The sequence below is a fragment of the Athene noctua genome, chromosome 13 (genome assembly GCF_965140245.1).
Source record: "Athene noctua chromosome 13, bAthNoc1.hap1.1, whole genome shotgun sequence".
Taxonomy (NCBI): domain Eukaryota; kingdom Metazoa; phylum Chordata; class Aves; order Strigiformes; family Strigidae; genus Athene; species Athene noctua.
This window is the reverse complement of record NC_134049.1, coordinates 5170272-5193046: the sequence shown is the minus strand read 5'-3', so window position 1 is coordinate 5193046 and position 22775 is coordinate 5170272. Positions and strand designations below refer to the sequence as shown.

Sequence of the window (22775 nt, the reverse complement as noted above, 5' to 3'; positions counted from 1 at the left end):
GTTCTTTCTGGCCATGCTCACCTCCACCTGGGTGTACCCTCCACACACAGATCTGTTCTCCCCCTCCGCACTGAAGAACTCTCACTCCTGATGTCGTGCCCCAGTCTGGCCCAGCACTCAGCCAAAAGGTCCTTGTTTAGGCTTCACTTCCAGACACCAGACAATCAGGCGCTGCCTGTCAAGCAGGTTTGCCTAGCTCTAAACAGCCTCATTTGTGTATGTCAAAACTGCCTGAATTCAATCAAGAGTCATGAACTGAGAAGCTTTTCCACAGATTTATTGCACATTCATTTAAAAAAAAAAAAAAATCATTGGTTCATGTTTCCATTCTAGGGGGTAGTCAGAACAGGTGGTGGCCTTTACAATATACAGGATCTCTACAAATAAACAGAGCCTGGTAAAAATGAAAAAATCCGACATAGAACCATGTGCCAAAAGCTTGTCTGTTTTTCCCCAAACAGCTTAAAAAAAGCCTCCCCAAACCAGGCTTTGCAGAAACCACAAAACCAGGAGTTGAATATGTCATTACAGCAGTGATTAGTACCGTCTTCTTTTGGATACCTATTTGTTTTGCAAGCCTCAAAAGAAGATGGGTTTAGCAACTCTGACCCTGACCTATATAAGCACAGGTCATTTCTTAGCCCACCAGGAATCCACAGATTTCTGGTGCTGCCAGGGTTGTTACGGTCACTGCCAGACCTCCTGTAAGGCAGACTGTTGCTACGTCCTGCAGTGAGCACAACCCGTGTCCACCAGAAACGGGCAACTCGGCCAGCAGCCACTGCCAGCGCAGGGGGCAGGAGGTGGCTGGGTGAGCCCTGCTGACATTGGCAAGGCCACCCCAGAGAACAGCAGCTGAAGTGCACAGTTCCTCTTTCAGGGAATGAACTGGTGAGAAAGAACCATTCTTTGCTTAAAAACCGTATGCCTCGATTCCGGGTCCAACATCCATCCACTGGAACATGTTTTACCTTTATCGGCCAAAAACTGAGCGCCACACTCTTCAAATAGGTATCTGAAAGAGTAAAACGGTATCAGAGCAGAGGTACAAGGATGCCTGAACCTCCCAACCAAGCCTTTAATGCAGCAAGACTGCTGGTGAACCCAGTGACTGATGAAAGCAGATGTTCTGTTGTGAAGCCCCACTGTTCCCCACCAACAGCTTCCACCTCAAGTGTTTAAACCATACCTGTATCCTGGGGCTGGGATTCGCCGTTCACCTCTGATGATACAAGAACCCAATCTGAAATATTTTTCAACTGGTAAACTGCCCTGGGAGTCCCTGGGACTTCACAACCCTCTCACACGACTGCTGCAGGGATGGATTTTATGACCCAAATGCAAGGTGCTTGGACACCCTGGGAGTGAGACTCTGCAGGTACCAAACAGCTCCGTCATCCAGCTTGATGGATCTGCTGGAAAATGCAGGCCTGATGGCTGAGTATGGAGCAGCCTGCTCGGCAGAATATGGCTTCGTTGCCAGACATGGTACAGGACAGCTAAGGCAGCAACCGCACTATCTGAAAAAAAAAAAGAACAAATAAGCAATAATTGGTTACTAGGTTAAAAACAATATGGAAAATGAGTTTGCATGTTTCTGTTTAATAAAAGCTTCAGCTGTCAGCAATAACCCAAGCACTTCCTCCCTCAGGAATCCCAATCCTGTTACTTATTTATATAGCAAAGGAAAAGGCATGAACAACCTAAATTTTTTAAAACCTGCTGTCACTGTGAATCACCTTTACATAAACCCTTTACAGGGAGGCCACCACTTCTACTACAGGGTCTATTGATCAGACCAGTCCAGCACCCAAGCTGGAAGCTGACATCAACCTCATCATTCTGTGTAAGTCACCAGACGGGTGGAAGTGCAGCACATCTGTACTGCTGTAAGGGCCAAACCCTGCACAGAACTGGGAGCTGCATTTGAAAGTAAAAAGAGTCTCCTACTGAAGCTAAGGGGTGTTAACAGGTCCAGCATGGTACCCCAGAGCAAACTAATACCAAATATATTCGGTTTATCTGGAATCCTGGGTATAAGGGCTCATCTTGGAGAACTGTGTCGAGCTGTCAATCTGAGAGCCATTTCTTTGTCCTGAAAGGTGTCTCAGATGAGGCAAAACCAGTTCTCATCTCCGGCCTGTCTACAGGAACTCTGGCTCACTGCTGAACTAGATCACGTGAAAGGACAACAGTCAGTTAAAAACAGAATCACAGAATCATCTAAGTTGGAAAAGACTTTAAAGATCATCCAGTCCAACCACTGACCTCACACTGACGGTTCCCAACTACATCAGATCCCTCAGTGCTGGGTCAACCCGACTGTTAAACCCCTCCAGGGATGGGGACTCCCCCCCTGCCCCGGGCAGCCCATTCCAACGCCCAACAGCCCCTTCTGCAAAGAAATCCTTCCTAATATCTAGTCTAAAATGAGCTGTTGTCTCCGACAGCAAGTTAAGTGCTGTGAGAGTGCTGTGTTCTTCCTGGCATCTGGTGGCGTTTTTCTTCCTGTTCCTTCTCTGTGCATTTACTGACACACAGCAAAATTAATCTTCTGTGGAGGACAGGAGCTCATGCCTAAAGTTCTGGTACTGGCCACCTGAACCACAGAGGCTGCCCTGATTTGCAGCAGTGACCTGTGCGTCCCTGCAGAACTTGCAGCAGCAGGAACTGCCGAAGGATGGGCCACTCCCAGCCATGCCTCACACAGCACCTAACTGGGGGCTTTGCCAGGGCTGCCCAAAGGCCCTTGGGCTTAGAAGCAGTTACCCTCAAACCGCTTCAGGGTGAGCAAAAAGATCACTTTTTCCAATTCCCTTCTGTTCTCTCTTGATTTAAAGTATCAGTACACGTTGTTGCCACTGGAGGGCATCACACGAAGCCTTTCACTAGGCTGCACCAGTTAACAGACAGGTTTACACAAACCATCCGTGGCTGAAGTTACAATTTCCAAACTGGTTACCATAATCCTTCAGGACGTCCAGCGTCCCTCCACACCCAGTCCTGGAGCCGGGAACAAAGGGACCCACGGGTCTGTGAGCAAAAACACACAGGTGAGACAATGTCAAAAGCACAAATACAACAACAGGCAACACAACAGCCCTGCAGTACAGGTTAGCATGTCCAATTCAAACCAAACACATCCGTTTTCTACAGGAAGACTTCCGACTTTTAACTTGCCCCCTCTAATTGCCATTAAAACCTTGTAGGCAGATGAAGTAGGTCCTGACTTTATCTCACAGGCAGGCCTTGTTCTTCCACCATTTAATTTAGGAGGATAGTATCAGTGGAGTCAATAGAGTATCACTGGCCCCACTTTCTTAGTCCTCCAGATCAATCTCTGTAAGAAACTCCTAGGAAGTCTCAGGAACTGACTGTGCTCTCCTAAAGGAGCCTACAGAGCCTAACCACCCTGCCTGCCCCAAAGGCAGCTCCACCTCTGTAACTGCCCTGCTCTGTTTTCCAACAGTGACCAGTATCACCCATTAGCAGTGCACAGCAAAGCAGCCAGGGCCCAGGCAAAGGTAAGGCTCTGCCTCCCGCTCAGCTCAGCACCGGGCCTGCACTGAGTCTCTGCACAGTTCTGGGACAGCTGAAGACACAACACACGTTTTCTGTGAAATTTTCTCTCTGCTGCATTTATGCTGGTGTGCTCAACTGCCAGTATATACTGGGACTCGGCTGTCCTGGCCCCCAGCTTTTCCAAGCAAGCTTATGTTTTAAGCTTTACTTGTTCCGCTGCAAGGCCACGAACTGCTTCATAAAATGGCTGTAAGGGGCTGTGCTCTCTGCCAAAAGGATGGCCGTTCCACAGCTGGAGCTGAGTTTTTCTGCAGAGGCAAAGCTGTGGCTTAAACACAGCACCAGAGAGGCTGCAGCAGCAAAGCGCCGGGACTCACGCTACGTCCTAAACGCAAACCCACTGGCAGCTCCTCTTCGGGCAGGGCCGGTGGCGGCTGCAGGCGCTGCCCGAGCCGAGCCCTGCCCGCAGGCAGCCGCAGGCGGCCCGGCAGCGCCTACCGGCCGCCCCGGGGGAAGGGCTGCGGGCAGAGGCGGCTCTTCAGCAGCCGCGGCTCGGCCAGGGCCGCGGGCGTTTCCACGCGAGGCGCCCACCACGGCGGCTGACCCTCCAAGGCGATACACGAGTGACGGGGAGCGCCGCGGCCGGGAGGCGAGGCCCGGCCCGGCTCCGCGGGGCCTTTACGCGACCCGCGAGCGGAGCGAGGCCCGAAGCCGCCACCCCGCACGGGAGCTCCGCCGCGCCGCCGCTCTCCCGCCGCCCCAACCCGCCGCGGGCAGGGAGGAGGAGACGCTGCGCCGGAGCTGGGGCGCGGGCCCCCCCCGCCGCCATGCGGACACCCCCCCGCCGCCTCCCGCCTCACCTCGTGCCGCCGCCATTTCCTGCGGGCGGAGGCGCCGCGCCGAGCCCCCGCCCCGCCGCAGCGGCCGCCCAGCGCCGCTTCCTGCCCGGGCGGGCGGGCGCTTGCCGCCGGGCCGGGGCCGGCTCCTTCTTCGCTTCAGTAAATACGACCTCAGAGCCGGGCGGGCGCGGCTCTCCCCTCCCCTCGCCGGCAGCAGCCTCGGAGCGGGGAGACGATCCGTGTTTTGCTCGGGGTGGGACCTCGGGGTGGGGGGGGTGGTGGCCCGCAGCCCTCCCGCCGCCGTCCCCGGGGAAATGGCGCCTGCGGAGGCGCCCGGGCGGCGCCCGCGTCGGAGGCGGCTGGTTCGGGAGGGCACGGAACCGCCGGCCGAGCCGAGCTGACCCGAGCGCCGCCTCAGCCCCGGTAACGCCGCATTTTCCTGCGGAGCGCTGACCGACCCGATCCACCGCGTGCTGCCGCCTGCCAGACCCTCGCCCGGGCGAAACGTGTTTTGTTTTTTCCAGCGACGGCCCTGCCTGTAGCTCACTCGCTGCCTCTAGCAGCCCCCTCCCAAACACCCCCATCCCGTGCAACACCCGCTTACCTTGTGCGTCTCCTTTCCATCTGGTACAAGTGCTTGGTCCGGCAGATTTAAGCATGTGAATAACAACCTGCTACCGGGTGGGGCAACCGATTTCCTTTCCCCCTGGGCCCTGGGGTGGGCACAGCTCTTGGCACAGCTCCGTGAGAGCCACCAGCTCTCCTGGGCCGCAGCAGCCACCGCGCTGCCACCAGCGGGGTCGGGCCGTGACACCATCGCCGAGTTATCTCAACCCTGGGGCAGGTGGTTTACAGCTCCCAAACCCGCCTGCGTCGGCTGGGCCCGAAGTAGCGTGTAGAGTCCCTCTAGTCGGAGATATCTTGCAGCCCACTGCATACACTCAAGTTTTCTTTCAATCTCTAAAACAAAATTCCTTATGTTCCACCTACAGCGTTGGAAAGCACACGGTCAGGAAACGCCTGTGGCCACTGCAACACCTCCTGCCCTGTCCTCCTCCCCTGCTGATCTGAAAGGTGCAGTTAGGCTGCTGGAGTAGACCTATTTATTGTGCCTGGACAGTGAGTCTGATATATTTCACAGCCCGTATAGTAAAATGCTTCATGAAATGAACATTAAATAGCCTTGCCATTTATAATCTGAGTTTGTAAAGCTTTCTTGTAGCAAGAGTCAGTAGCTTGCCTTCACCCCTTTGCTGTGGCTTTTCCCGTCTCCAGGAAAGCACCTGCTGCATTTAGTACAGGCCTAGGCTTTGGGAGAGCTTCAGTATCCTCAGACTAAATAATTCCACGTCTTACAGGTTGGCTCACCACCAGTCAGACTGGCCAGCCCAACCCAAAGCCTGATTTCCCTGTTTGCACCTTTCTGCTGCAGTGCATGGTTAGGGAGGGCTCAGCTATTCATGCAGCTACAGCTCGCTCTTGCCTCTGGGCCAGCGGCACTCCCGGGTTTCATGGCACTCCTAATTCCTCAGGGCCTCCCGGGACAGCCAAAGGCAGGAAAAACAGTCATGGGAGGGAAGGAAAGCTGGGGAGTGGATGGTTGCTAAGGCTCAGCACAGAGGCAGGTGTCACAGGTAGGAACAGGCTGCTGGGCTTCATTTGTAACTTTTATTCTTGCATAAGGCAAAGAAATAGCCAGAGGTAAAGAGCAGTAGCCGTGAACCACCTCTGCAATCTCCATATTCTGGAGGTAACAAAGCTCTGCTTGGCCTCAGCAAAAGAAAAGTAAATTGCTCATCAGACTCCTCTTCCAAGCAAAGTAAACACTTTGCCTCCTGCCCTTGAAATGGCTTATCAAAGAGCAATATCTCATCAAAGCCTCTTTGAAACCTGGGCTAACTACTGTTCGTGCTATTATTAACCGGAGGCAATTTGAGAAGGGGAGGTAGGGGGCTTTGATTCCTCTGACATGAAAGCTTTAAAGAAGAGAAAGAAGTCATAGTATTGACCTGTGATGCCATGGCATACAGATAAAAGCCTGGCTGTCATTTTTGCCTGCAGAGCCTCACCGTGACTCCAATGGCCTGACTTTGGGGTAGCTCAAGCCTGAATCACGAACTGCAGTTTCCCCCCTTGGGTCCCACAGAGCATGACCTTTTCTCCTCTCCAACACCCCGCAAAGGCAGGGAGAAAAAGTCACACCGTTTCCCAGACATGGAAGCACGTAGTCTACAGTGATGATTTATTAAGCCCAAAATTTCTGAGCATGCCCAAAGAGATCACTTCTATTGCCATACAGGAAAGGACACTTAAGAGGCAGTCTGACTTCCTCACAGCCCATAAGATGTAAAAGAAAACCTCTGTTCCGCTGGAGAATTTAAAATTCAGCAGCGTCACTGTTACAGCCTGTTCTCTTGCTTTGCCTGCCCCCGTCTGTGCATTAACCCTAGAGTTACCATCTGGCTCTTACGAGTTAAATAAGGCAAAACGTCAAAGGACAGACAAACAAAAATACAAATACAAAGATCTATTTAAATTAGAAATTGATTTTTTTCTTTTGCTGCACATGGAAAAGCAACCATTGGCTTTTTGGCTGTGTGGTGACCTCTTGATCCCTCAGTAGCTTTCTGTATAGCACTAGTGTGTGTATCTTGGCTGACACTGGGTCAGCCCAGTTGCAACGCTATGAGGAGCAGGTCTGTGCAGGGAGCTTTCTGTGCCTACAGCACTAGTATCAAACTGAATAAAATCTAAGCTCAGGGACTAGCTGATCAGAAGAGGTGGGAATAGGTCTGAACTGTGCTCAGCCATGGCACCATAGTGCTTCAGGTACAGGCTATAATAATGTCACCATGTATTTGCGACCAGTCTTGGGGCAGACTTCCCTCGGAAAGCCAAAATAATCTAAGAGGTGGATCTATGGGTAAAAAAATAACACCTAAAAGGCATATTAGGAACTGACCTAAGACAATAAAAGTGAAGTATAACTTCACCAAAATCAGTGCATTGGGAAGGTTTTTTTACTTAAAAGTCCTGCGGTGGGGTTACTGGTGGGCAGATGTTTCTCTGTGGGATGCTAAGTGGGAAAAATAACCCAAAGTCCCTTTTTTTCAGACCACCTTCTAGAAACACTATTGACTCTTGTTACAACAAAAGCAACACAAATACCACTTTGCTAATGCATACTGAGCCAGACTTAAACATGTCACTGATATTTACTTAACAAATATTGTTAGGTATGTACTCTGATGTGGTTCAAAGACCAAAAGAACACTTGTTTATTTAAAACAGCTTATTTTAAAACAAGGCTTTTTGTTTTCTTTGAATTTGTGGTTGTTTTTTGGCTTTTATTTTTTGTTCCTGGCATGATAGAGCAGCTAAAACTTTCTGCTTTCTGACCTTGGCTTGTCAGAGATTTGTCATAACAGGGGACAGCATATTTGCACTGAGTCTGCCAGCATGGATTTTCAGGGCTGGGAGAGGCTGCTCACTTTCAGGGCTTGGTTGTATAGTGAGGAGAATTTCATTCTGCTCTCACAGTGCCCTGAAAACTGTCTGTTCATTGCAGTTGCAATCTTTCTCTCCAACTATCCCCCATAGCTGTGGCTGATGTTACGCATGCCGTTCCCAGCCCAGTCTCGGTGGGGTGGCTGGGCATCTTGCCTGTTTCTTAGCACTTACATTCATGCTATATCATTGCAGTCGTTCTTACTTACGGTAAACAGCATCTGAAATAGTTGGCACCACCCACCGCTAGGGACAGGCGCTGGGACTCTGCACTCCCCCGAGTCTCACTGAGGTCAGGACAAAGTGTGGAGGGAGGATGGATTTCTGGCTTCTCAGGAGCTCTGATCAGTATTTCTGTAAAGCAGCGGTGACAAACCGTTATGAAATTTTCTAAATTTATCTTCCCACTCTTTAAAAAAAAAATAAATCAGCGTGGTTCAACCCAGAACCCTCAGCAGCTGCCTGGCAGCCCCCAGGACTAGACCAGGGTTTGCCACGGGGTGGATGCCAACAAGCCACTATGCTTCCCTGCAACTTATTTTACCCACCTGCAAAAGGGCTCTGTCGGTCTTCTTGTAAAGCACCTAGGGATTTGTAAAGGAAAATTTTCATTTTCGGCAAAGAAAAATATTACAAGCAAAGTAACTTATTTTATTTAATTTTTTTAAGGCAAAAAGGGACAGTTCTTGCTGGAGGTGCAAAGCAATATTCCTCACACGTTCTACACTGCAAATACCAAGGGAATCTCATCAAACATATTCCATTTCATCTTTAGGCTGAAGACAAAGCCATACCTCCTCCCAAGGAACTAGGGAGCTGCAGGATCACTGGGATGACGTCATTCTACTCGGTTATAAAACATGCTGCACGCTGAACTTGGCACTCGGTGTGCTCAGGTTGAGCTAAGAGCTAATGTAATGAACTCTGGGGAAGGATTTACATCAAATACCACTTTGGAATATTAAAGACAGACAGGACCAACTTCTCACTTGAATAATTACACACTGGCTAAATTCCCCCTTTCATTTCAAAACCAGGCAATCACCTTTTTCACTTCCTCTCTAAAACTGTGTGTTGCTGTGCTATTTCACTACCTCAAGAGAAACGCATGTGATTGAAGGATAAAGTAACTTCTGTTAATTACCATGGGCTGAACTAAGATTAGTTTTAGCTCTAGCAATGACTCTTGCCACTCGAGGGGGGGAGCAAGCAAACCAAGAAAAGAGAGATTCAAATTTCAACAAGTGTCCACAGCTGCTTGTATTTGCTAACATAACCTCAAAGGCAGAGGTGCCTGTGAACACTCCTGAACGTCAATTTGCATGTGGGAGTAGAATACAAAAGACTTCACATACATGCAGTAGCAAGCTGTTTTAGTTAACTGTGTTTGTGTTCTCCTTCTGCCTGTGGATAACACTGTGAGGCTTTCAGCCATCATAGGTTATTTTTCTAGGATCACTTTAACTTGCATCAGAAAAAGATTTTCTTGTGGCAAAAGTTGTTGTAAGCAGCAAGAGTCAGTTTGAAAGGCAGGATTTAGTCCCAGCATTAAGGCTGTGTGTTTGAAGGAGATGCACAGCCAGTGGAAGTGAAGTGAAGGACTCCTAGCAAATGGGATCAGAAGAAAAATGGAAGACAAAGAAGCTGAGAGGGAAGAAGTGGAACATCGGAAGACCAGAAGACTGTTTCCTGGCCTGAGAGAGACTCACTGTTAAACCATGGGGAGGGCTTGAAGGTCCAGGACTTCAAAGGTGTTTAGAAGCCTCAAACACATTTTGCTTAGTGGCTCTGGGTCCTCTGGCCTTTTCTAACTCAGTTGCCTTGCTTGTTAAAGAGGATGCTAACACATAGCTTTGCAGAGTTTGCAAAGCTAAATTCACTGAGGTTTGTGTGGGAGGAGATTCTTAAAGATGTTAAACAAGGGGAAAAATAAAAGGAAAACATGAGACACTTTGCCCTAGTAACATTCAAAGCAGGCACCGAGAGCATTTGGTGGAGTTACAACACAAAAGTTCTTTGCCCACAGAGCCATAGCTTCAGCAGAACAAAAACCAGCTGAAGCACCTGGACATCCCCTTTGTTCTGAATCAGCAGTACAGGCCACACAGGGACACGGCAGTTAATTTAAAAGCTCATTTTCTGCATCCAAACATCATGTCAGAATGAAATGCAATCATCCTGGTATCATTTAACGAGCACCCCTGGGACCACTGTACCTTGGAGGCATGACGTGACACGTCAGCAGAGAGATTATTTGTTTTGAGGCTTGTGAATAGCTCTGAGAGTTCACTTCAAAGTGCTCCATGCAGTCATGACTCAAACCCTTCTGGTCTCACAGAAGGGCACAACTGACTACAGTTTCCCCGTGCTGTTTCTGAGCATCCTGTAAGGGATTAGTAGATGTTTAATTTTATTATCCTTTCTTCTCTTTTATGTGAATGAGAATGAGGGACGGCTTTGTCATTGCTTCAGTTCCTTCATGTTCATGACCTTTTCTTTAGTGTCATATCAATGATGTCTCTACTGAGACAAGCAGACAGCCACAGCAAAAAGCACTACAACAAAAACTAGGGCATTCATTCCGTTTCAGGTGATTTTTAATTTATATATAGCCATTGGGACAATCGTAGTATGAAGGCCATCTTCAGACCTGTGACAAGGTGGGTGTGCACAATGCCTGACTGGTTTCTCCTTTTGTAGGAATAAGCAATTATTACACAGAATTTTATACCTATTCCTTGAAGGGACCAAGATATTCATCTAGGGCAATTTGCTGAGGAGCCAACATTTTTTTTACCAAATCACAATAGTTCAGGCTCACCTGGAAGCAACTAAAGCAATACCCACGTTTAGCAGCAGTATTACCTGATTGAAAATATGCAGCATGGAAAATAGAGCAAATAATTCTGAATGGGTCATTTAATGCTCAATTGCTGAACCTTATTCAGTTTTAAAACACCAAGCTTTCAGATTAAAACCCCAGAGGTGCACAGAGGACTTCTTCATCATGTCTACATTGGAATTTACTCTTGTATTAGCATTAAAGCAAGAACAAATGAAAAGTGCAGACACTGTGTAAGACTGCCAGCCTGTCTGAAATTGTGAGTAACTTCAATCACACTCTTTCAGCTTATTCCAGTGTTCTCCCTTCCATGGTGAAGGACCATCAGTAAAGCCATGGTTCTGTTCCAAGCAGAGCTCCATCGCTGAGTAACAGTTCAAAAAGCATGGAAAGACACACTAAACTGGAAAGGGTTCAGAGCACAGGGCATGGGATGTTGCTTTCTTCTTGGAGAAGAAAGTAAGGGGATCTGGAACGGCTGAAGAATTTGCAATGGGATCCAAAGACATCTGGATCCTGGAGCGATGAGTATCACATTATTGCTCCACAGCAAGGCCCTTCTGCTGCAGGGGCAGCAGCCTAGAACCGCCCCCCTGAACCTGCACAGCCTCACACTGCACAGAAGGCTTGAGAGGTGTAGCTTGTAGAGAGCAGCTCTGTGGGAAGAGATCTTAGGGGAGGATCAGGCATCATGGTCCCAGACTTTAATTATAATCTGTCCCTGGCAACAGTGAAAGTTAAATGGACAGCAGAATGAACAGAGCTCCATTCAGTGACTGCAGCTCAGTGGTTTATGTTAACTGAAATTATTGTACACCAATATGGACATAAATCTGGCTGATACAGAGGGTTGATTAGCACAGCTCTACACTCCAAGTAATGGCATTAAAGATGCAGTGTGAATTTCAGGGAATTAATCATATTAATCACATCTTTTCGATAAAGATGCATCAGGCATTTTTATAGTCTATTAAATTAACTGCTTTTATCATTCATTAATATAACCCAGAATATTAACTATGCTTATGAAGTATTATTTTTACCCCCTTCTTGCAGACATTCCCTGGGCCCATATGCTGTTACTTTTCCTCTCCTAGCCTCACTGCAGCAGGTAAGTGGAGAATGTGTGATACAGCTTGCCTCTAATGAAGCTGGAGTGGCTTTTCCTTGAACTAGGCACAGGAGCCTGCATACAACAGAAGAGATCAATGCCAGGTGGCAAATTAAAGCTGATTACAATAGCTGCACATACAGGGAAACACAATATAATATTGCCAGGAAAACAATGCATCTGGCAGCCAACTTTCCCTCTCCTTGCATGTTCCCTTTGAAAATATAGGATACTTGGTTTTTTCAGCCTTCAATGGAAATATATTGCAGGGTAAGGGCAGCACTGGCAGAAAGGCGTAACACAAACATGAACGGTAGCGAGCTACAAATGGTGGTGGCCCATGAGTCTTATCAGCTTGGAGATGAAGGAGAAACACAGGAACAGGTAACACCTGGAGCAGCCACCTGTTCCTTTCTTACCTGCTTTAAGGGTCCCACTGCTGCAATCCCTGAACTGCTACATCATCCATCACTCCCATGCTTGTGCTTCTTCAGGAATGGTTCAAAATGAAGTCAGTTGTCTCTGCACTGACAACAGTCAGCAATTCTTTCAGTGCTTTTGGAGTGCCTTTCTGCCTACCGGGCAGGCTGACAGGATACTCTTCTAGTCCGTCAGTGGAATACGGCGTGGCACGGCTTTTAGCTGTGAAGAGACTTGTCCAAGGGCACACAAGGGTTTGATGGGCTTGCCAAGGGCAGGCCACAAACACAGGGGCTTGACAGCCATATACCATCACGCTTATGCCAGTCCAACCCCCTCAAATCTTCCCTTCCCCAGACAGCAAGTATCTGGTTAGCTTTAAAAGAATTTCATGTATCTGTTAGTCTGCAAACTACAAAGTAAATAAGTTTCAAATGAAATGGCTAGGACTTTGACACTTCTTAAAATATACATTTTATTATTTTCTGGTGTTTGCTATGAATGTTTCATTCAAATTGTGATGGTACAGAGCCTTTACAAACTTCTTGAGTTAAAGGTTTTTGTTGGTGGTTTTATGTTCTGTTTCTTTCATGGCAGAGGAAAATACATAGGCTATAAAATGTTGAAATTCGTTAGCTGTTTAGTATTACCTCTTCATATATGCTGTGGAATGCTTTGTAGAAATACTATATAAAATAAGGCAGACTTTGACAGGGAATTCAGTCATAAAGTTTCATGGGAGAAAACAAAAAGTTCCAACATATTATTATTTTTTTGTAGCCAAGGGAAGATCAGGTCATCATCACTGGTTTGTGGGAGAACTACTGCAGTTCTGGTGCTCAGACAGGATACATTTCTTGTTTATTCTACTATTCTCAAGTGAGACCTTTTCAATAAAACTTATTTTAATTAACATAAATCAGACAATATTTAAACATACACATCTATCCTTACAGTGCAATAAAAATGTATCATTGTATAGTATCTTGTATTTGCATTATGAAAATAAAAGGTCTGTACATCAATTAAATGTATATTAATGAGTATGAATCATGTAAATTTGTAATGCATCTAAAGTTGGCTTTGGCTTTTAAGTATTTATAAATTCATAGAAAATATTGAACATCTAACAAAATAAATAAAACGTATCATTTTAATCATAGATGCTAACGATCAACCTCAAAAATTCTTGTGTTATTTTTTACATTTGCTACTAAATTTCTTAGAGAACTCACTTTCAGTAGTGCTCAGAAGTGAATGATTGCACCTTCTGTGATGTGAAAAAATAGAGTACATCTATTTTTCATAGATCAAAAATTCCTTCTTAGAGAGTTGCATTTTGAATGTCTGATTGTTCTATGTAACTGTCTTAAGTGCTTATAAAAAGCATGTAGCTTTCTCATAAAAGCTATGAGTCTCTATTAATAGATACTTCTTTTTCACTTGCAGGATTGAGGATTAAGCAAAATCTTCTAGTGAATGTCCTTTTTATGAGGATTCTTCAAGGTCTTCCAGCTTCACATACTGGTATGGAGATATCACAAAAAATATGTTCACTAATAAACCCTCTTCAGTACAAGTACTGCCAGCAATCCAGTGTAATTCCACTTGGTAGGTTTATTTCATTGGAGTCCACACGTGGTAGTTTGTGGAAGTCAACTGCTGACCTCATGTTCTCTTGAATTTCAAAGCTCCCCAAGTGCATGGGCTAAGCCTTACTGTAACACTGAAGAGACCAAAACAAATCTCAAATCACATGAATAAAAGTGAGCTTGAACAAATATGCATCTGGTTAGAAAATTACACACCATGGTCTAATTGCTATTCTGGTGGTGGTCGAAGGCTCCGCAGCTTCCTTTCATCTAGTCCTTTCCAGTATTTAAAGTTATTATCCAGATGCTGCATCAAATTTGGCAGGTCTGCAAATGCTAGGGAAGAAAGGGTAGAGTGTATTTAGTTTGCAGAATTGAAACAGTCACATGATTCTGTCCGCTTAAATATCATTTCAAATGTCTGGGCAACCGTGTGAAGTAGGAAAGCTTAGATCTGTCATACTGATACTTGAAACGGTTTTGGCTGCACAGCTCTCATCACTCATGGATCACTCAGGCCACTGAGAACAGTTCTGTAAGTCTACTTAATACTGGTATTGCAACTCCCAGCAAAAGGACCCAGTTTTCCAGGAGGGGCATAGCTAATTATGCTTGTAATTATTCTACTTCATCAAATCTCAGTCACATGTCATGATCTGGCATTCAGGAGAGTCACATTTCTGACCACTTTTACCACGGAGGCAGCACTTGGAAGGAAATAGCTGCTCCCCCAAGCAGTTTCCAGACTGTAGAAATTTGTCTTGAAGAATAGCTGATATTAACGTAGACAAAATGACTGTGCTCAAAATGCTATCAAGGAGAACATGTTCTGTTCTCCATTTACAGAGAAGCAAGTTTAAAACAAAGAAAGCTAAACACTGCCTGGATCTAATGTATTAAAGAGAAGCCACGAGAATGGCTTGTAGCAGTATCAAAATACTTCTAAGCAGTAATGAAGTTATCAAGCTTACTTGACCTGCAGAAATCTTCCCTTTTCTCCCCCTTTCTTTAGGAGCCATGAGAAAGCAATTTTATATCACAGTAATTTTAAATGTTCACAAAATAGTTATCATCAGGAAATGTAGCAGAGTTTTGCTTACCATCCCAGGCATCAAACATATCAGTAATGAAGTAATCAATGAATGATATTTGGGATTTGGGGATGCTGCATGTATTTCTGTCAAAAACTGGCATCACAACAGGTAAACCTTGCCTCTTTTCTTCATCAGTCTGCAAAAAACACTCTTGTGATTATTCATCTAAGACACATTCTGTTAATGGGCTTCGTTTAGCAGCAGATTGTTTGGCACTGACTACAGCATGCAACTGCTAAATAAACAGAGGAACCTGAAAAAATCTGAAGCAGCAGCAACTTACTCTCGAGCACCTAGTCGTCTATGTCTCAGCGAATCAGCAGACAAATAGTGCCTTCCAGTGTTTCCCACAAGGTGATACATTCACCTTCTGCATCTACACACAGAGCTGACCCTGAGTAACTTCACACACTACTGATTAAGTTATGACTGCTTGGGAGCTAAAGGATGCTCAACCATTTTCAATCTCTGATGGAAGCAGCAATCTGTACGACTCAGAGATGGCAAAAACCCTTTTTTAATCCTCTCCCCCGCTCCCCTTGAGGTACCAAATCCCAGTTGCAGTATTTGGTCTGTCATTTGTAATAATGACTTTGCCCTCTCCTTTTCCCCATCTACCCCAAACCTTTCTTCAGCACCGTGTGCTAAGGTCTTACAGCATTTCTTGGAGCGACTGCTGTTCCCATGCTAACACAAGGACCTGATGATCTGTTCTCGAGGCACAGACATTCCTCTGCCTCTTGTGATGGGAATGCATTTGCAGCCAAAACTCAAAAAGGCCCAGCTCCAAATTGAACAACCTGAAAGCTTAGATTTTTCAAAAACTGCACTGCAGAAGTTAACTTTTGTCTGTCTGAAGGCATCTAGTGTTGTATTGGCATGTGTAATACCCCATCATTTAAGATTTAAAAAGTTGTCATTTTTCACATTACGTAATGCAGCCTTAGGTGTCCTGCAATACTGGCAGCATATGCACCCTTCTCTCCCCTTCTACACAGATGCTCACCTGGAATTTCAGCAGCCCATTTTAGCTGCCTTACCTGTGCAAAGTACTCCTCTGAGATGCGTCCGGCCCACTCTATGCACTGTTCTATGGGTCTGCACGGATTGGAAATGTCAGCACACTTTATCAACATGCGTTTGATAAGGATACGGTTTTCAGGGGACGTGAGAACAGTTTTGATTGACTCTCCATCACCATTATTCTGTAACATTTAAGAATTAAAAACAATCCATTAGCAAGCTCTCTGTGCACTTACTTAAAAACTTTGTGCCTTGGGAATGCTTTCCGCAGATCCCACAGGGATCAGTCCCGCTGCTGGCTACCATATTTGATGTTCAACTGAATTTATAGGGGGATTATGAATGTTAGCCACAGCTCTGAACTAACACTGAACTCAGTTTCTGGATTCAGTCACTGTCTTTGTGACAGATTTCTTGGGCACCTTTGGGCAAGTCATCTAATCCCCCTATACCTTATCTGCCTCCTTAGAAGTGTGGAGAGGATCCATTCCTCACTACACACATAGTGATGAGCACTGTGTAGGCACAAAAATGTAATTCTCTGCTGAAATCCAAGGATTAATGGACTTGCACATTGAGAGTGGAATAGGTGGTTTTAGAAAAAGGACTGACCTGAGATACACGGTCATCCTCAACATGCAAACCTCATCAGCATGAGCATCAATCATTCTGACAGCACTGCTACTATTAGGAGACTCAGATCCCACATTGCCTCCCAGGCACGCTCCTCATTCCCTTCCACTGGACCCACGCTAGCCCATCACTCTCTGACACGACTGGGAATTTTGCTTTCTGAGAATTTATCAGTATTAAAGCAATATATTAGAAACATGCTTCCAAACAGCCTCATCTTTCCTCTGTAAGTCTAGGAAAGTTTTCAGCCCACACACAGCTTATATTTGGTTCCCAGGCAGCACATATAAGCGCGTCAATGGTACTCTATATTTGGAGCCAGTATACAGCTAATATGAGTAAAGGCTCCAATGATCCAGATTAGAAACTATTTTCTGTGGAGCTCTGATGAAGTTTCCAAAGGACAGAGATTAAAATATCTTAAAAAATTATCTGTAAGTACAACACTGTTACTTGACTCCTCAGGGATGGGAAGGTACAGAAATTTACACCACCATCTACTCAGAATAAAACCCCTTTGAAGCAAGGACTATGCACTAGACTTCTCCAGCACCTAACAAGGTCTTGATCTATAGTCAGAGCAGTGGAGAAGTAACAGTAATGATAATGATAATAGTGATAATAAATAATAACAATAACGATAATGATAACAACAACAACAATAATAATAATAATAATGTGCCACCAGTTCCTGCAGTATTTTGTAAGAAGAGGGATACACAAAGCAGCAGAAACATTCTGTTTATTAGGACCTATTTTTCAGAAGAAAGTTCTTGTGGGGAAGAAATGTTCTTCCTAAAGGAAGAAGCTGATAATAATAAAAAAAAGATTATTTGGTAGTATATTCGCTCAGAAACACCAGCTCCACAGTTGTCACCAAAAAGAGACTCCCAGACCAATTATTTTCCCTCATTTTTAGACATATAGAAGGGAAGATACAGAGGCAACAAAGTGAGGTACATACACCTCCAAATGCATGGCAAAATTATGTAAGAGAAAGTCAAAATAGAGTGATGGAAGCTCCAGAAACACAAGCATGGGAATTAAGCACGGAAAATTATTAGACATCATTCAGTTTAGGATAGTAGAGAATATCCTAGTAGGCAAACCACCAGGAATCAAGAAAGGATGTTCGCTTCTATGATCTCTTGAAACCAAGGGCACAGTTCTACTTGCTGGATGCGGATGTCTTGGGAATAAAATGTGCTAACTGTGCTTAGTCCCAGCATCCTGCTCAGAGTGCAGAGGTGTCTCTGCATGTCAGATGTTGGCTTCCTGTCATAGGCTTAGGTGACATCATGAAGGGAAATGGGAGGATAAAGGATGCTGGAGCTGGAAAGGATTTTTTTCAGTTTATGAAACAAAAGAAGAAAGGAAACAAACAAAGCAGTTTCTCAGCGTGGCTCTTTGAACAAATATGTATAAAAATAATAAATTAAAAAAAAAAAAGTGGAACTGTCCCATTTGGAACACTCGGTTGGCAGCTCAGCCTGCAAACACTACACTGAGTCACCACCATGACTGGAAACCAGGCCAGGAAACACACACTGCCGCTGCAACCAGATATACAACCAGACTTGAAAGAGGATCTGCCAGTGTTGTTCTGCTAGTAACAAGCACAGCAAATGATTTGGTTTACCCACTCACACATTACAGGCCTTTTAATAGGAACCTGCTGAACTGAGAAACTCCCAACCAAAAGAAGGAAAATATTTTGCTTCTTGTTTTCAATAAAAATTATATAGCCTTTGTCTTTCTTCCCATCCTTGGGCAGAATTTGTTGTGAATTGCAAATGCCTTGTGGGGCAGATTACCTCCCTGCAGCCCCTGGGGCTCAAGAGCAGAATTGAACTTTTGTTTGATTTCTATATGTCACTGTATTTGTTTTTACTCTTTGACTGTACAAGTCTAAGCCCTGTTCTTCAGCAGCAACAGCTATTCAGCTCTCTGTAACAGGCAAGAAGAGGAGTTTGGCTCTTTGGATGGATGCTGCTGCTCAAAACCCAGCTGCATCCCAGTTCTTGGGGCTGGGAGGAGGGGCTCTGTGCAGCCAGGCAGGCCAGTACAGAGCCCACCAGCAGGACCAGGTGCCCTGGAGAGTTACCTACTGCACCCAGCAGCAGCAGGTCCCTTGTTCTTCTCCATCTCTCTTCCCCTCCTACAATAAATGCTGATACACCCACCCAGAGAGGCTGTCCAGCTGAGGACTTAACAGCCTTTCGCCTAGTTTAATCAGTAAAATCAGTATCCTACTGGGACTTTTGCTTTACATTCACATAGTTCTCATTAGCATCACTGGGTGCCAAGAACAAAGATAATTCTAGCACATACTCCTGTGGACAAAGGTACTCTCCTCCAGTTAAGCTCCAGTCTGCTTCTGATGGGCGAAGGCACAAGACCTGTTCCTCTCCCACCTCCAGATAATAAAAAGACTTCACTCCCCCATTACACACAACAGTCATAAATGTGGCTTTCTAAAAAACATGGTAAGAAAACATAGAAAATTATTACAGCTCCTACAGGATGTTGCCACCGATGCAAACTTTATTATAACCATTTCTGAAAATCTTCTCTCTGCAAAAAAACATTCCAACAAAATTATACGCTGCTCTTACTGGCAACAAAACTGCTGGTTGAAGCTGTTATTGAAACTGGTGTGGTTTTTCAGAATGAGTTCTTAACAGGCAATTTCATTGTGTCCATGGGGTTCCAGATGGCTATTGATTATGTCTATATGATACTGTATTGGGTTTATGTGGCAAGGTTTTGGTAGCAAGGGAGGGGCTACTGGGGTGGCTCCTGTGAGAAGCTGCTAGAAGCTTCCCTGGCTCCAAGTCGGACGCACAACTGGCCAAGGCCAAGGCAACCAGCGACAGTGGTAGTGCCTCCGGGATAACATATTTAAGAAGTTTTAAAAAAAAACCCTGCAGTGGAGAGAGGAGTGGGATGTGAGAGTAACACCTATGCAGACACCAAGGTCAGTGAAGGAGGGCAGGGAGGTGTGCTGGAGCAGAGACTCCCTGCAGCCCCTGGGGAGGGGGCAGGCTGTGCCCTGCAGCCCGTGGGGGTCCACGGTGGAGCAGATGCCAGCCTGCAGCCCGTGCAGGACCCCACGCTGGAGCAGGTGGATGCCCTCGAGGAAGGCTGGAACTCCGAGGGAAGCCCACGCTGGAGCACTCTGATGCTGGGAGGACTGTGGCCCATGTCAGGGCCCACGCTGGAGCGGTTCATGAAGAGCTGCAGCCCGTGGGAAGGACTCGCATTGGAGAAGTTGGTGGAGGACTGGCTGCTGTGGGAGGGACCCCACGCAGGAGCAGGGAAGAGTGTGAGGAGTCCTCCCCTGAGGAGGAAGGAGCAGCAGAGACAGCGTGTGGTGAACTGATCACAAACCCCATTCCCTGTCCCCCTGCACTGCAGCAGGGGAGGAGGTGGAGGAATCAGGAATAAAGTTAATCCTGGGAAGAAAAAAGTGGGGGGGGAAGGTGTTTTAAGATTTGGTTTTATTTCTCAATACCCTACTCTGATTTGATTGATTTTTTTTAAGAAGAGAGAAAACCGGTGAATGCTGCCAGGCTGAGAGCCCTCATTTCCAGAGAATGTGCCACATGGCAGTCACTATACCTGCCCTTATGCTGCACCACAGCCGTTCCCACTGGGAGTGAGGGAGTAATTCAGCTCCTGTTCTGAGGCAAATCTTGGCTCCTTTTCAGAAATGGCCAACAGCAATACCAAGTCTTGCCACTAGCACTCTCTCCGTGGGAGTGACTGTGTTCATCAAAATGGTATTTTTAACAGGAAATTACACAGCCAAAGGTTCTGTTCCCAAGTACAACACCACAGCTCTGCAATATTAATAGGATCCAAGTGAGTCCTACTCACCCTCAGAATGTGTGATGACCATGTTAAGCAGAAGGGCATTCAAACCCAGAGGTGAAAGACACATTTTTAGTCTCTCTCCATGTTTCTGACAAACTTTCTCAGAATACCCATGTGGGGATTTCCTAGTGCCAAGGGTTCCCTGTCCCTGCCTAGTCATTTTAAGAAGAACTTGCAGTGTTGCTTACCCCATTTTCTTCTAGCGCTGCCAAGGGTTTATTAATGCTGTTGACAAACTTGTTGACATGCTCAAAGTGCTTTGTCATTTCTGTTGCTAAGACCATGTCAATAATGGCTTGGCGAAGGGTTCGATATTCATTCCTGTTTAAAGAAGGAAACCATTAAGAATGCTGGCTGGTTCACAAAGGGCTGCTTGCTAAAACAAGTCTAACAAAAATGCTACAGACCATTTTATTGAAGAAAGGTGCTGGAGAAAGAAAGAACAATGATAAAGGTTTGGGCAGCTGCATCTATGCTGGATGCAGTACCCTCTGGTGTGCAGAGACGTAAGACACATGACTGGATCTCTAGGAGAAGCAGAGGCACCAGCTGCTCAGGAGGGCCACCAGGACATGCCACACCAGTGTGTTCCCAGGACTTTTAGCACAGTCACTCAGCAGCAGCTCATGTTCCAGCCACATTTTCAGCAATACTTTTCTGCTGTATCCTGAGAGGGCCAAGACAATGGTCACATCCTCACCCTAAATGCCCTTCTAGGGCTGGAAGAACAACAGGTCCTTCACTGTCATTCCCATTGCAACAAGGCATTTCATTTTTGGTTGATGCTCTGGGACTCTTTCTATCCTTGTTCTACCCAGCAAACATCTACCCACTCAGCCATAGCTTCTCTTTTACAACCGGTGTTGCAAAATGAGTCTTCTAGACTTGCAAACATTAGGATTTCAGTAGTACAGTATTTTACCCTTATACAGGATCTGCCTTTTTATCCACAGGAGGAACTGAAACCATGGGATTACTCCTATATCTGTGCAGGACAGACAGAAGCATTCTACTGTTCTAGAAGCAAACTCCCACAAGGGCTACAGACAGTTATCCACAGGGTACTGCCCTCCTCTAGGATGCTCGTTTGCATTATCATGTTACACAGAAGAAAGTGGGAGATGTTAGTGGGCAGACAGGGACCCTGAGTTTTATTAAGCTTACCTCTCCATGTTCTTAAATATATTGCATTTGTCATCCCGGGTGGTGAGCTGGAAAGCCAGGGCAGCATGATGGCTCTCCAGCACTGCGGTGTCATTGTAGAGAATTGCTAGCTCACTGCCAGCATTGCACAGGAAAGAATTTGTTCTTCCTGGGTGATCCACGTCATGGACTGTGGCAGCAATGAGTGCGGCAACCTCATCAATCGGATCCAAAGTTTGCTGAAAATAGAAGGATGCTTAGTTTTCCTGGCAGACTCATTAGAAACCCTACTCTGTCCATAAGATTAAGCCAAGTTGCTGAGGAACAAAAGCCAGAACTCTGCAGATCAGTAAGGGTCAGATGTTCTAGACAGAGCAATGGAAAATTCATTATAAACTTCACGGAACACTGCATGACTTTTTTGGCCATTTTGTGCCTCTTGAATTTTGCCTTAGCCACACCTTTGACAAAGCACATCAGATTAAATAAATGCAAAGTAATAAATTAGTTTGTGTTTTCTAATAACACAGAAACCACCTTCACTTGGACCTAGGGTATTTGGCTTGGAAAAAAGACCATTACTGCTAAAAATCATTCTCTTTCCACCAGACCCCTTCATTTCTTTTGGAAGCTTAATGTGTCCTAATCACATTCCACTTACGTGCTGGTTAGGTTTACAATTTGTAAGGAATGTTTCCCATATATCCAGTGCTATAATAACACTGTCCTGGGGCTACAGCTAATAGGAATTCTATGAAGAATACTCGATAGTTTACCTCCATGGAAAAATTACATGACACACTGTACTGTATCAGATTCTGATTCTCTTAGTGCTGCACTCCATGCTTCATGTCTACTTCCATTGGTCATTGCTTTATGTCTAATTATATCTACCCTATAATGAAATACAAAACTATTTGACTTTTTAAGGTTTTATACTTAAGTTTTAATACTGTATTAATAGCAGAAAGGAGAAAAAGAACCAAGAATCTCAGAAATGCATTGTATACATTTGGAAACTTGACCTTATGCTGTGTTTATGCTGGCTTTTTGTGAAGGATCACCGATACAAAACATTTGTTAAAAATTTTAATGAAACGCAAGGCAGAAATGTTCCTAGTTGAATCTGGGAGCGGGGCAGATAATTTCCATTCCAATTAGCTTGAATTTAAG

General features: G+C 45.6%; 2 protein-coding genes and 1 non-coding gene across 9 annotated transcripts in view; all 3 read right to left on the bottom strand.

Annotated features, from left to right (window-relative positions):
• Positions 1-262: 262 nt before the first annotated feature.
• LOC141965310 (uncharacterized) lies at positions 263-12566 on the bottom strand. Of its 3 annotated transcripts, XM_074916685.1 has the most exons (8): positions 12241-12566; positions 8417-8452; positions 8078-8222; positions 4966-5347; positions 4021-4127; positions 2963-3033; positions 1190-1520; positions 263-1015 (listed from the first exon to the last, which is right to left on the bottom strand). In XM_074916685.1, exons 4-7 carry the CDS (start codon positions 5176-5178, stop codon positions 1291-1293), a joined length of 621 nt encoding a protein of 206 aa, XP_074772786.1. In that variant the 5' UTR covers positions 5179-5347; positions 8078-8222; positions 8417-8452; positions 12241-12566; the 3' UTR covers positions 263-1015; positions 1190-1290. The 3 variants fall into 3 exon arrangements, 2 of the variants coding, with proteins under 2 accessions (XP_074772786.1, XP_074772785.1); XR_012634453.1 differs by lacking the exon at positions 4021-4127; XM_074916684.1 differs by lacking the exons at positions 4021-4127; positions 4966-5347; positions 8078-8222; positions 8417-8452; positions 12241-12566 and adding an exon at positions 4383-4955.
• On the bottom strand, positions 3202-3332 carry LOC141965755 (small Cajal body-specific RNA 15). The gene has a single exon (XR_012634509.1).
• Positions 12567-12699: 133 nt separating the features above from the next.
• The window catches only part of PDE8A (phosphodiesterase 8A), a 132373-nt gene continuing 122297 nt past the window's right edge, over positions 12700-22775 (bottom strand). For 2 of the 5 annotated variants that reach the window (XM_074916711.1, XM_074916715.1), the window contains exons 18-22: positions 21624-21841; positions 20648-20780; positions 15968-16132; positions 14934-15063; positions 12700-14169 (exon numbers count right to left, since the gene is read on the bottom strand). In XM_074916711.1, the coding sequence (XP_074772812.1) occupies positions 14063-14169; positions 14934-15063; positions 15968-16132; positions 20648-20780; positions 21624-21841 (753 nt within the window). In that variant the 3' untranslated portion in view covers positions 12700-14062. Of the gene's footprint in view, positions 14170-14933; positions 15064-15967; positions 16133-16402; positions 16415-20647; positions 20781-21623; positions 21842-22775 lie in introns of all 5 variants that reach the window. The other 3 variants (XM_074916714.1, XM_074916713.1, XM_074916716.1) reach the window with 3 other exon arrangements.